At 44.8% G+C, this 12,761-nt stretch overlaps 1 protein-coding gene across 2 annotated transcripts in view; it reads right to left on the bottom strand.

Annotated features, from left to right (window-relative positions):
- The window catches only part of PKP2 (plakophilin 2), a 52,149-nt gene extending 39,701 nt beyond the window's left edge, over positions 1-12,448 (bottom strand). Inside the window, exon 1 of one of the 2 annotated variants that reach the window (XM_081928521.1) lies at positions 12,141-12,448. In XM_081928521.1, the coding sequence (XP_081784647.1) occupies positions 12,141-12,339 (199 nt within the window). In that variant the 5' untranslated portion in view covers positions 12,340-12,448. The remainder of the gene's footprint in view (positions 1-12,140) is intronic. The other variant, XM_081928522.1, reaches the window with a different exon arrangement.
- Positions 12,449-12,761: the final 313 nt, after the last annotated feature.

The following is a 12,761-nucleotide window of genomic DNA, read 5'->3' as shown; positions in this document are numbered from 1 at the left end:
GGGCTGCGGGACTCTTTTGAGGTCAGAAAAGCTGGGAGCGATTACTCTAGATGGCAGCAGGTTTTAAAAAGTGGTGAAAGAGGTTACTTGGTCAAAACCTTAAGAGGAGACCTAGCCAAGAACACTGTGGGATTTTCCTCATTGGATATTTTCAGAGAAAAGGCTAGAGAAACATCTTTTAGTGTAGCACTCCATCCCGGCCCTCCAGAAGGTTTGGACCACAACTCTTATGTCCTGGCTGGGGCTGATGGGAGCTGCGGTAGATCAAAATATCTGGAGTGCACCAGGCTGGTTTATACATTCCTATGGAAAGCACAGGCAATGCATGTTGAAAACACAGCCACTAGCTACCACCCACAAGTAGATGAGGAGAGCTGATGGATGGACCGGTTGTAACTGATGAGGAGTGTCTGGTTCATATGTTGTAGGTCCTGCTACCTGCACCTAATGCAGAAGCTTATAATAACCTGTGCACTCAGTTGGTACAATGACAGTGCCAGCTGTTAGCCCCCTGTTCAGGCAAAGATTGGTGGTACTTCTAGTGTACAAACTGGGCTCCCACTCCTCGGTCGCAAGCCAATCCTAACTGGCTTATTAGGGGATGGTGTGTATAAGCACTGAAACTCAGTGTTTGTGGTTTTGAAGTGCTTGGTAGCTACCACAGTGAACTGATGTGATGGGATAAGTCAGCCCTGTGGACAGAAGTTTGTGACCTTCCTCTGTCCTACTCCTCTCGGTCCACTCCAATTGCTACTAGGCACTGCACAAAACACCTCTACCCTTCCCAGTTTTGTATACTGCAATGCTGTCTTTTCAACTGACCCCATGCCTTCTGCGTCACACCATAGAAGATCAGGCAAGTCCTATGATAGTTTACATAGGTGCTCTATAAAGTGTTGTTTTGATTTCGATTCAGAATACACAGGTCCTGGCCTCAGGGTTGGCTTCTAAACAACAGACTAAACATGTTGTGCAAACAGAGCAGAGGTAGAAGGTGCAAGATCAGTTAGAGTAAAGATGCAAATGATATTGAGATGGGAAAAATTTCACACGGAAAATGAAACAGTTTATAGCTTGCCTGTTTCACATACAGTATAGCCAAAGATCAGCAAACAGAAGATGCTTGTCCATATCCACCACTGACATAGATACTGCATTTTTGCTGTGATGGCATTCGTGCAACGTCCAGCATCAGATTAGAAAGTGATAATCCTCAAGGAACGGTTTTGTGGGTGATCAGTTGTTAACCGAGATTTCAATTTAAGTTTCTACAGATTAGGGCTTAAAGCATTTGCCGTCTTAATCAGGGCGATAAATCAACCACTGCCCTGTCTCTAATTGGACTAAATCGGAGCTGTGCCCTCAGAAGCAACGTTCAGCTAGGCTGGTACTGTAAACCAACTTCACAGATATCCACTCCAATGGAGCAGGCTGCAGTTCCATTGATGGCGCTATAAAACCACAGGTGGAGAATCACCAGCCTTTGGGCCAAACCTGGCCAAATGATAGAATCATAGAGTTGGAAGGTACCCCATGTACCATCTAGCCATCTAGACCCATACAGGGATCAAACCTGTGACCTTGGCATTATCAGCACCATGCTCTAACCAACTGAGCTAACCCACAAGGCCGTTTTACTCAAATGATGGCCACCTACCCCACACCTGACATTGTATGTCCCACTGTCAGCTGACGGGCAGAAGGAATAAATCCTGCTTTTTGCTGGCTTGCAAAGTACTATGTATGGGGGCTCCTAAACGCATGAAAGCCAGGAACCACAGTAAGTCTTTCACTCAGCATTTCCCCAAGTGTTAAGCAAAGGCTGGCAAAGCCCCTTGCACTGTGGTTCAACTGGCTGTCGGTTCAACCGGCTGTTATAGATGCCTGGCAAGTGCTGCACAAGGCACTTTGACAGATGGGTGGGACAACCCACCTGTCAATAACCTGCCATCGTCTGACAATACAATGGTAGCTTATATAGGTGCTTTGTAAAGTGTTGTCCCACCCACCTGCTAAAGGTGGCCCTTGAGGGTGGGGGGAGATAAGCCAGAAAAATTCCCAATCCTTTCTGGAAATCTTCCTAGGTGTGTCCATGCGTCTCTGACTGCTTTTATTTTTATTAATTAAATTTGCATACCACCCTTCATCTGAAGATCACAGGTGGTTCACATCATAAAAAACAAGAACACAAAATATGTAACAAAAACAAACCAATCACACACACACACACAGCCTGCATATAATTCATACTCAACCCATTCATCTAATACAGGGATGTCCAACTGGTTGACCATGATTGACTGGTCGATCCCTGAGAGGTTTGTCGATCGCAGTCGATTGTGGGCTCTCTAAGTGCCCACACTTTTCCTTTGTGTGAGTGTGGGAGGGAAAGAGCACCTGGCCCCGCCCCCTTGCCCTGTCCTCCATCTAGCGCAAGATCGCTACAACAAAAGATGGGAGTTTTTGCTGTGAGGATGATTGTTTCCTTTTTTGTTTTTGGCTATTACTATTACTTATTAAATTTCTGTACTGCCCTTTATCCGAAGATCACAGGGTAGTTTACAATATAAAAAGACAAAAATACATACCATAATAATAACAAACAGACAATACCACCCCCAGTATTATTATTTATTAAATTTTCTGTTGCTTAAAGTACAGTGGTACCTTGGGTTAAGTACTTAATTCATTCCAGAGGTCCGTTCTTAACCTGAAACTGTTCTTAATCTGAAGCACCAGTTTAGCTAACGAGGCCTCCTGCTGCTGCTGTGCCGCCGGAGCACGATTTCTATTCTCATCCTGAAGCAAAGTTCTTAACCTGAGGTAATATTTCTGGGCTAGTGGAGTCTGCAACCTGAAGCGTATGTAACCTGAAGTGTATGTAACCTGAGGTACCTCTGTATTTGCTTGCGTGCTCTGCCAAAGGCTGATTGTTTCCTGAGTGATCTTTTGGTGAGTGACTTTTTCCCTTCCCCCGTAAAGACCTGCCCCTCTAAAAAAAGGCCAGCAGCTTTGACCTGAACCCCACCCCCAAAAGGGGTAGATCACTGCCAGTTTTTTATTCTGTGAGTAGATCGCAGTCTCTTGAGAGCTTGACGTCCCTGGTCTAATAGATGGGCCGGCTCTGCAGCTAACTCACAGGAAAGTTGTAAGGATGTGGATTAAAAAATGGATGCTGTTCTTCCACCTGTGCAGAGTGGGATTCACATCTAATACTGAACTCAGGTGGTGTGTGCTGACAGGAGTGGATCTAAAACAGGGCCACTGAGAAAGGAGATTATCAGCATGGTCAGAGGAACACTGATGTTTGCAGAGACACAATAACGCTTTTTACAGACAACCAGCCCAATAACCAAATGAGTGCAGAGTACACTCAGTCACCATGGAATGCCAAGTCAGTTGGAAAAGAAAGACAAGCCTTCATTGTGCAGCTCAAATCAGGTAAAGGTGTGTATGTGTTCAGGTGCTGGTTTTGCACAAATCAGCCCCACCCCTTCCTGTCCCAACCTTTATACATTCAGAAGGAAAGTCTGGAGACTCTAACCCTGTTCAGCAGAATACCATCAGAATCCTCCCTACAGATATTCAAACATTGGGAGAGGAGGCGAGAGGAGTCCAACGGGAGGAGCTGAACGCCCTGTTCGGAGGGAATTGCTAGCCGCAAGCCTGAACAGAAAGGATCCTGTTAGGAAGGAGAACACACTGCAACATTTTGCTGCAGGTCCTTTACATCCAGAAGCCAGTTACCAACAGCCATCCCATTCCAGTGTAGATTAAAGAAGGCATGGTTCTCAAAGGCTTGGGGTTACAGGAATTGCTAGCGGAGACAAGGTAGATTGGCTCACATCTCTGGTGCCTTAGAGAGCACCTGTTCTGACTGTCTCTCGAATGAGTGAATGGTTGCCATTCACTCGCGTGGGATAGGGAACCAATTCATTTGCAACACTGGCTGTGCAAAGATTCACTTCACAACTGATGCTGAATAGCCCAGCAACACATTCGCAGGGATCATGCAGTGTCTGCAATCTGTTCTGTTTCCTCCCCAGGGACCCTTATCATATACAGCTCCTTCACACAGCCTCCTGGTCCCCAAATTAACAGGATGTTGGGCATCTTGCCAGCAATATGCAAAAAGCATATTGTGGGTCAGGCATGCTTAAACCATTTTTGTTTATGAAAGCCCTATGCAGATTTTTTTTTGTTCTCAAAAACCCATGCAGATTTTCGAAAGCCTGTGTTGATTATCTTTTGAATGTCTTTAATACCTGTTTTTAACAGTTTTGTATTGATAATCTGAATGCTTTGTTTTTTGTTCAGGTATGTAGCTGTACTGGTGTGACGCAGTAGAAATATATCAAATTGTCCAGTAGCACCTTAGAGATCAACTAAGTTTGTTCTTGGTATGAGTTTTCTTATCTCATTATACATGATAAAGCTATTTTTGGCCATCTCATCCCTTGCTTTTTCCTGTAAGACCAATTACAGTCGTTAACAGTTGTCAACCACACCTATCAGCCAATCACCCATTTCCACCACCCTTCTGAGTAATACCCCTCCCCCATTATTATTATTATTATTATTATTTAGTTGGTCTCTAAGGTGCTACTGAACAATTGCTTTGATTTTTGTAAAACACCTAGAGGTTTTATTACAAATGAGTAGCATATAAATCTTGTTAAATAAAATAAACAAATTTCTGTAACATGTAAAATGCATATTATGAGGAAGAAAAAATTATATATAAAGCTACAGAAAGCCAGATGTTAAAATGTTCTGTCATTCAAATAAGGTTTCAGCCTTAAAAACTAACACAAAATCAAGATGTGTTACATTTACCCTGCTTTGCGGATAAACACAGCATCAGAACCCTTAAAGCAGAGTTTTAAACATTAACACAATACCTTATTATTCTTTCGGTATGTAACTAATCTAATTTAGGCATCTCCTGCTAATTTGTTTTTTGCCAGAAATACATGAATACCATGTCTGTCTAGAGATAGATTTAGTGGCTTTCCTTCAGCAGCTTTATCTCATTTAATTAGCAAACTGGGCTTGTAAGGGCTCTGCTCTGCTCTAGCAATTGGGTTACACAAAGTTCATTTTGGTTAGCTTGCAGGCTCTGGCAATTCTATCAGGCTAGCTGAGCTCTTGGGCAACTTTCTTTAATTGCCAGGAACATCATCTTTAAGGTTTCCTAGAAGGCTGGCAGACCAGTTTCAGAGAGATAGCTCCATGCCTGTCTGCAAATGTGGAAGAGAATCTTGTGGGTGCACTTTAAGACTAACAGAATTATTAGGATTCCTGCATTGCAGAGGGTTGGACTAGATGACCCTAGGAGTCCCTTCCAACTATGATTCTATTATATATTAAGATTCAATATTTTGTTGACTACAGTATGCTTAACCAGCTGGTGGGCTGTACTCTATGAATGTGTATGCCACAATAAATGATTTAGGTGTTTTAAGGTGCCAGAAAACTCTCCCAGGTTTGTTCAAAGCAGAAGCAATTATGGAGAACAAAGGCTAAGCAGGGAGATTAGATTTCAATGCGGAAAAGGAAGAGAGGCTTTGCAGCCTTAACACTAGATGTCTCTTCTTCAAAGGTGGAGAGTTGGCAGGCCTATCGCTAAGCTGCACACAACAAGGAGAAAGTGTAGCTCATAACACTGAAGAATTAAGATGCAACACATTTTGGAACCTACCACAATAAAAGTATCTGAAGTAAATAAATAAGCAATGGGATTTGTCAATAGCCTTTGGATGCCTTCAGAGTGGTCCTAAATAAACACTGTTATTTCAGGGGTAAAGGTAAAGGTAAAGGTACCCCTGCCCGTACGGGCCAGTCTTGACAGACTCTGGGGTTGTGCGCCCATCTCACTTAAAAGGCCAGGGGCCAGCGCTGTCCGGAGACACTTCCGGGTCACGTGGCCAGCGTGACATCGCTGCTCTGGTGAGCCAGAGCCGCACACGGAAACGCCGTTTACCTTCCCGCTGGTAAGCGGTCCCTATTTATCTACTTGCACCCAGAGGTGCTTTCGAACTGCTAGGTTGGCAGGCGCTGGGACCGAGCAGCGGGAGCGCACCCCGCCGCAGGGATTCGAACCGCCGACCTTTCGATCGGCAAGTCCTAGGCGCTGAGGCTTTAACCCACAGCGCCACCTGCGTCCCCATTTCAGGGGTAGGAAAGCACAATTCCAGGGACAAAAAGCAGATCTCCAAGCCTCTCTCACTGGCCTTCAAAACTCTCTCCCCCAAGGCCAAACCTTTCATTGTCCCAATTTGCACCGCAAATATTTTTGCCTGGCAGGAATTCGTCCTTGAACTCAGATAATGCCTGTTGATTGTCTGAAGGAGGATAGAGAGGGGTGTGTCAGAGTATGTGTAGAAACAAGCCTCCTGTACAAAGGTGACTTTTACAACTGTTGCCTTTGGCCCTGCCCACCACTGGCATATGGCCCTCAAAAGACAGTGCAGAAAGGAAAGTGGCCCTCAAAGTGAAAAGATTTCCCTACTCCTCCCTCCCTGGGGTTGTGGCTAATTTGCAATCAGGGCGATAATTCCCCTTATGCTGATACACAGTATTGCAGAGAAGAAACTGAACGATACCCACAAAATATGTGAGTCTGTTGCGTACACGCCTATTTGTTCAGTGATGTTTACTATTTGGCAAACGTTGCAGCAATCGTGAATAAAAGGTTGGTTTTATGTTCCCGGAGCACGGTCTAACTGAGGGAGGGCAAAAGGGAAACCACAGTGCAAAACTGGGCCCTACCCCAAGTATTCCAAGATAAGCATGACTGCAATAATTTATTTACAGAGCAATCCCTCATTTAGGATATCTTTCATGGAATCATAGAATTGTAGAGTTGGAAAGGACCATGGGTGTCATCTAGGCCAGCCCCTGCAATGCGGGAATTTCCCCCAACGTGGGGCTTGAACCCAGGGCCCTGAGATTAAGTCTCACACTCTACCAACTGAGCTATCCCAGCAGTAATTCACATAAAGTCGATAAAGATGTAAGATCACCTACACCCCCTTTAAACATCCAATGGTACACTGTTTTTAAAGGTGTATGAATCTGGAAGGAGAAGATGAAGCCATTGATTTCACTAGGCCCTCAAGTGACTAGTCCTCATGATTACTATTAATATCCAAATTGCAATGACGTATGCTCAAAGTATTTATAAATGACTGAAGAACACAGGTATTTGCTTGTATTCATTAAAGTCTAAGTTTACTATGAAGCAGAAACAAGGCCAATTTGTTCTTCTTGCTCTATCTTGCGGAAAATAATAAAACTCAAAGGTACAGAATACAGTTGGCCCTAGGAAGCAATGCAGCGGAGGAAATTGTCAGGTGCAAAGTCCTTATTTGTTTTGAATGAGTGACAATCCATTTCCATGTAGGGAAATTCTTTAAAATGGTCTGCTGTGCAGACTGTCACATCTGATAAGTGCATGCACGCAAACATGCAGGCAGGGTATAACTCTGTAGCCACAGCTCTGCGCCTTTCCAGCAGACATACACCCAACAAAGCGCAAACAAGTAGAGTCACCACATGCAATACATATCCTTTGCTACACAGAAGAATCTTCTATGTAGAAAATCTAGCTTAATGAGTGCGCAAGCTCTCTCAGTTTTTCATCTCATGCTTTTGTTTATGAACATTATACTCTCAAAATCCCTGACATTTCAAAAATGCAAGATGCCCCAAATACCAGCATATTGGGAAAAAACAAAGTTGGCCAAAAGCAACAAAACAACTCCAAGTAACATAACAATGTCCCAGCTGGTCAAGTGCAAATGCTTTGTAGGAAAGTTAAGTGTTTCTGGAGCTTTCCCCTTTGTAGGTATATTTTGGTAGCTTTGCATGCATAGGCATTGTTCCAGCTTGCCTTGCCTCCTCATTGGCTGGCTTCAGATAAAGAAGTATTTTACAGAGCTCTTTTGATACACTCTGAGTAAACAATTGGGTGGCATTTACCGTAAAACCAGAGACATTGTTCAACACCCAGAAGCTTTTCTCTCTCAGTTCTCTTTTTATAATTACAAATTACACACCCAGGATGACCCAAAGTTTTTATGGCTTCTCAGGAATGAGCAGGATGCTGCCCGATTGTTCCTGCTTCTCTCCTCTGGTGCACACAGGATAAACCAACCATGAAGCCTTGGCTTCCCAGTCCATTTGGATGTGGGACTGTGGTTTGCTGCTTTGCAACCAGTCATGATAGGTGATGCAACAACAAACCATGGCTTCAGGTTAACTGTGGCTTGTTATGGAGCAACAAACCATGATCCTAGGTTCAGACAGAATAGAAAGCCAAGGTTTCCTGGTTTGTTTATGTTCTTCACACCAAGAAAGGAGTGTGGAGTTAGGTTCCAAGGTAAGTAATCTATCAGGAATTAGAATTGTTAAAGGATTTTTAAAAGATCATGAAACAGCAGGCAAACTCTCTGACTTATGAGATTTTATTCTGTTGGCAAGCAAAATGCCTGCTAAGAGAGAAAACTTGTGTGAGCTGCTGGAAGTCCTCAGAAGGGAATTCCACAGTCTAGGCATGGCATCCTCCATATCCCAGCCAAACACAAGTCAGATGTCAGTGGGATACACTCATGTGATCTTAAGCAAATGCATTTGGTTCAGTCTTCCCCACTGAATAGGAGGAGTTCAAAACCACACATCAGATTCATTTAACAGCTATGTGCAGCTTCCAGTAACATTGGGCGGATCATTAAATCATGTGGGAACTGCCCCTTCAATTTTCCTGTTTCCTTTATTTCACTTGATAGGCCACCTTTCTTCTGAAGAGTCCCAAGTTTTCCTTCTGCCCCACATTTTATTCTCAAAACAACCCTCTGATGTGGACCAAGGGTGTGTGTGTGAAAGAGAGAGTGTAGGAGTGATGCCAAGTCACCCAGTGAGCTTCATAGCTGAGCATGGATTTCAACTTGGATCTCCCAAGCCCTGGACACTCAAACTAATACATCACATTGTTCTCACTCTGTGTTCAGCAGAGCTAGGAGAGAATTGAGGACATCCTACATCTGGCCTAGTTGACTGCTGTGAGGCTGGACCACCCATTCACCCACAGAACAACATTGGCACTACCGATCCAGAACACAATGTACCAGAAGCTCAGAATAGCCAAAGGCCACCTGATCTTATCCTGTCAATTTCCTGTAGTAGTATATACCTGTGTTAGAATAGTGCACTCCAGATATTGTTGGGACTACAACTCCCATCAGTCATGACCAATGGTCATGCTAACTGAGATTGACAAAAGCTGAACTACATCTGCAGGACACTGCATTCCCTACCCTTGGCCTACACCATCCAAATGCAGAATGCCAATGACATGCCTACAGTCAGTGCTCAAAGTTCACCAGGCGCATTATGCACGTGGTTATCAGCCACTTGTGACCAAGTGAAGATGCCCAGGTGCCAAGATGGTGTCTGGCATCTCCACCATCTGGGGGTTCCTTGGATCTTGACTGTTTCACACACTAGCAACAAATCCTGTAGAATTCTATCTGTTATATTTTATCTGCGTAAGCAGGTTGTATTTCAGGAACCAAAAAGTTGTTTTGAAAAATACGACTTTTGAGCTGCCTGGCCCCATACTGGCAACTAGGCATTGTTTTGGCAACTGTAACCCCGGGTTTAAGGAGTCATTTGGCACCTGGCTTATATATCCGAGTTTCTAACACTACCTACCATGTGTGGACAGGTAGTCAGATGAAGGCAGACCAATTTAGGAAAGGTGCCTTCAGGGCAAGGGGTAATAAATACATGAGTCAAACACTGGGTTGAGAATTCAGACTGACTATCTGGTGAACCATTCAGCCTTGAGTCACCAGCCCTGCAGGGCAGGGGGAAATTGTACGAAAGCCAAGACGGGCTGCATGCAAACACAGCCCAAACAGATAAGACCTAATATGGAAAGGCCAAATGTATGAACTTTTATGTGAGTGAGCAGATAACATGTAGCTCACTGGTGGGTGAATGAGGTAATGTGGCAACATGATTTCACACTAAGACGTGCCGAATGAGTTACGCACAAAAGGCAGCCGTTTCGCCAGTGAGAGATAAAACTCTGGACAGAGATACAGATGATTATTTACTGAGCGGAAATAATTTGCACAGCCACAACAGGACAGACAGCAACCGTGTGCAAAGCAGGTTATTTGTAGAGCCCAGTCCCACATGACTAGCTCTTACACTATTGGAGTGTCAGTCCCATTCCCCTGTGGTCACTTTGCAGGATGCTATGGCAATGATTCAACTTGGAGGTCACATGGGAGGAGCTGATGATGCAACTACTTCTCACACCCGTGTTGCCTCTTCTTGGAGGGTTGGGCAACAGAGAGAAGCAAAAAGCAGTTGTAGTTTCTTCTTACATGATCTCAGTGTCCCAAAGTCAAGAAGCAGCATGGAATGAATCACATGCCACCAGCAACCACACTACTCTTGCAACGTTTTAAATTGACAACTGTGTGTTGTTTTTAAAGAAACAATTCTACGTACTGTGATTTCACTCTTGTTGTCCCACTGCATCCACCATATTGGGCATTTTTATTGTTGCAAAGCTGGCACATAACTAACCACCTTCCTTATGTTACTAGCTCTATAAAACATGGGGCATTATGTTTATGGAGGAAATAACTGCAATTACACATAATAAGGTAGGAAATGTGAATACTACCAACAACTTAATTATGATCTAGGCTGGAACCCTTTCATATTATATTGAAATGACACACCTAAGCCACAAAATGTTTGAGTTCAGGTACAGAATTTGTTGTAACACAAGTCTTTCTGTGTGAAATATAAGCAATTTAATACATATTATTGTACTTAATATTATTGTACTTAATATTATTGTACTTAACTGGGTAGTATTCAAGTTTTATTTTGAATAGAGTCACTGAAATTAATGGACCTAACTTGGTCAGGTTAATTCATTTCAGGGAGTCTACTCTGAGAAAAACACCTCTCTCTCCTTCTCTAAATCTTCTCCATTTATAAATATGGGGGAAGCATCTACACAATATGGTTGTCATTGAAACACTCTGCCCCATTTAATCCAGATTTACCTTTTCCAGGGAAAATCTGATATTTTTTTTAAAAAAACAAACCTGCCACCAACTATTCATTCATGGATTTTACAATATTTACAACATTAAGTCCCACCCCACCAGGTATGGAAGAAACATCTGAATTACCGACTCCTCTACACAGTAAAAACCATGAAGATTATAAATCTTAAAGCGTCTGTACTAGATCTGGAGGAAAATCAAAACAGACCCCTCTCCCCTTCTCAAGTTTCTGATAAGAGTGGGGGGGAGGGAGGAGAGCCAAAAGTATTTGAAAGAAGAAAGATTGGGCAGGAGAGACAAAGGAGATAACAAGCTGAAGAAAGGTGCCAAAGAAGGAACTATGGGAAGACCTCATTACCCGGAAAGTACCTGGCCAGCTGCAATCCTAAATATTCACCAAGGCACGCACCCCATTATCCACAACAGAATGCAATCCAGACAGGTTTACATAATAATAATAAAATTTTATTTATATCCCGCCCTTCCCAGCCGAAACCGGGCTCAAAGCCGCTAACAACAATAAAAGTAACACATCATTCTAAAATCATATCATTCTAAAATCAAATCAAAATCAAATTAATGGCAACCATTGGGCTAAAATTCTATGATTACCAAAGGAGGGGGTCAGACTGTGCCTTGGCCAAACGCATGCACACCACAAAGTCACAAGTTAAATACTTTTTTTTAAAAAGTCTCAAAGAAAACATTTACACGGAGAAAGTCGCGGGTTCAATGACTCCCGGCTTCTTGTCTGGAAACCCTTGAGGGCCGCTGCCGGTCAGTGCCGACAATACTAGGCTTGACGGAAGCAACGCTCCGACTCGAAGGCAGCTTTCCAACGGGAAAAGCGCGGTTCTCACGCCCTCACCCATGAGATTTCATTTCTGAAAACTTTGGCTAGATCAAACTTCCCCGCGGGAGGGGGAAGTTAAAGGACGCTGCGTTCTGCGGGTGGGGTGAGACTATAGAAACCGTCCAAAGTTTGGGGTTGTTCATTAAAAAAAGAAAAAGAAAGTTGGAGCAGGGCGGGAAAGGGCCACTCACCGTTGACCATGGAGCCTCTGCTTTTCCTCGCCAGGGTCTGCTGGACCTGCCGCTGGATGCGCAGCGACTTCTGCGCCTCGGCCCGGCCGCCCGACAGCTGCGGAGGCAAAGCCAGCGTGGAGCTGTCCAGCCCGCCCAGGAACTCCTGGCCCAGGACGGTGCGGATGTAGCCGGGAGAATCGACGCCGGGACCTGCCATGGCCGGAGAGGGGCAGGCGAGCAGGCAGGTCGGAAAAGCCGGCCAAGAGGACGGGCGGCCGTCGGTGCCTAGGGACCTGCCGAGCGCAGTTTGCAGCGGCCGCGACGAAGCCTCCACCCCCTGGCGGAGAGCGGGAGGCCGCGCAGCCCGGGCCCCTCCCTCCGCCCGCCCCTCGGAGCGCCACGCCCGACGGGGCCAAAAGGACAGACCTGCCGGCCCTCCCTCCCTCGCCCGCCTGCCTGCCTGGGCTGGGCGCGCCGCTCTTCACCTTTAACCGGCCTGGTTCAGTAACGTTTCGCTAACCAAATTTGAAACCGGCGTGAGCGGTGCAGCAGCAGCAGCTTGACTTCCCTCCGAGAATAATAAAGCGAACCCAAGTGACTCCGGTTTGCAGGCACTTCCGTGGGAGCAAGTCCCAATCG

This window comes from Podarcis melisellensis (genome assembly GCF_964234715.1).
Source record: "Podarcis melisellensis genome assembly, chromosome: 10".
Taxonomy (NCBI): domain Eukaryota; kingdom Metazoa; phylum Chordata; class Lepidosauria; order Squamata; family Lacertidae; genus Podarcis; species Podarcis melisellensis.
The sequence above is the reverse complement of the archived record's forward strand: the minus strand, read 5'-3'. Positions and strand labels throughout refer to the sequence as shown.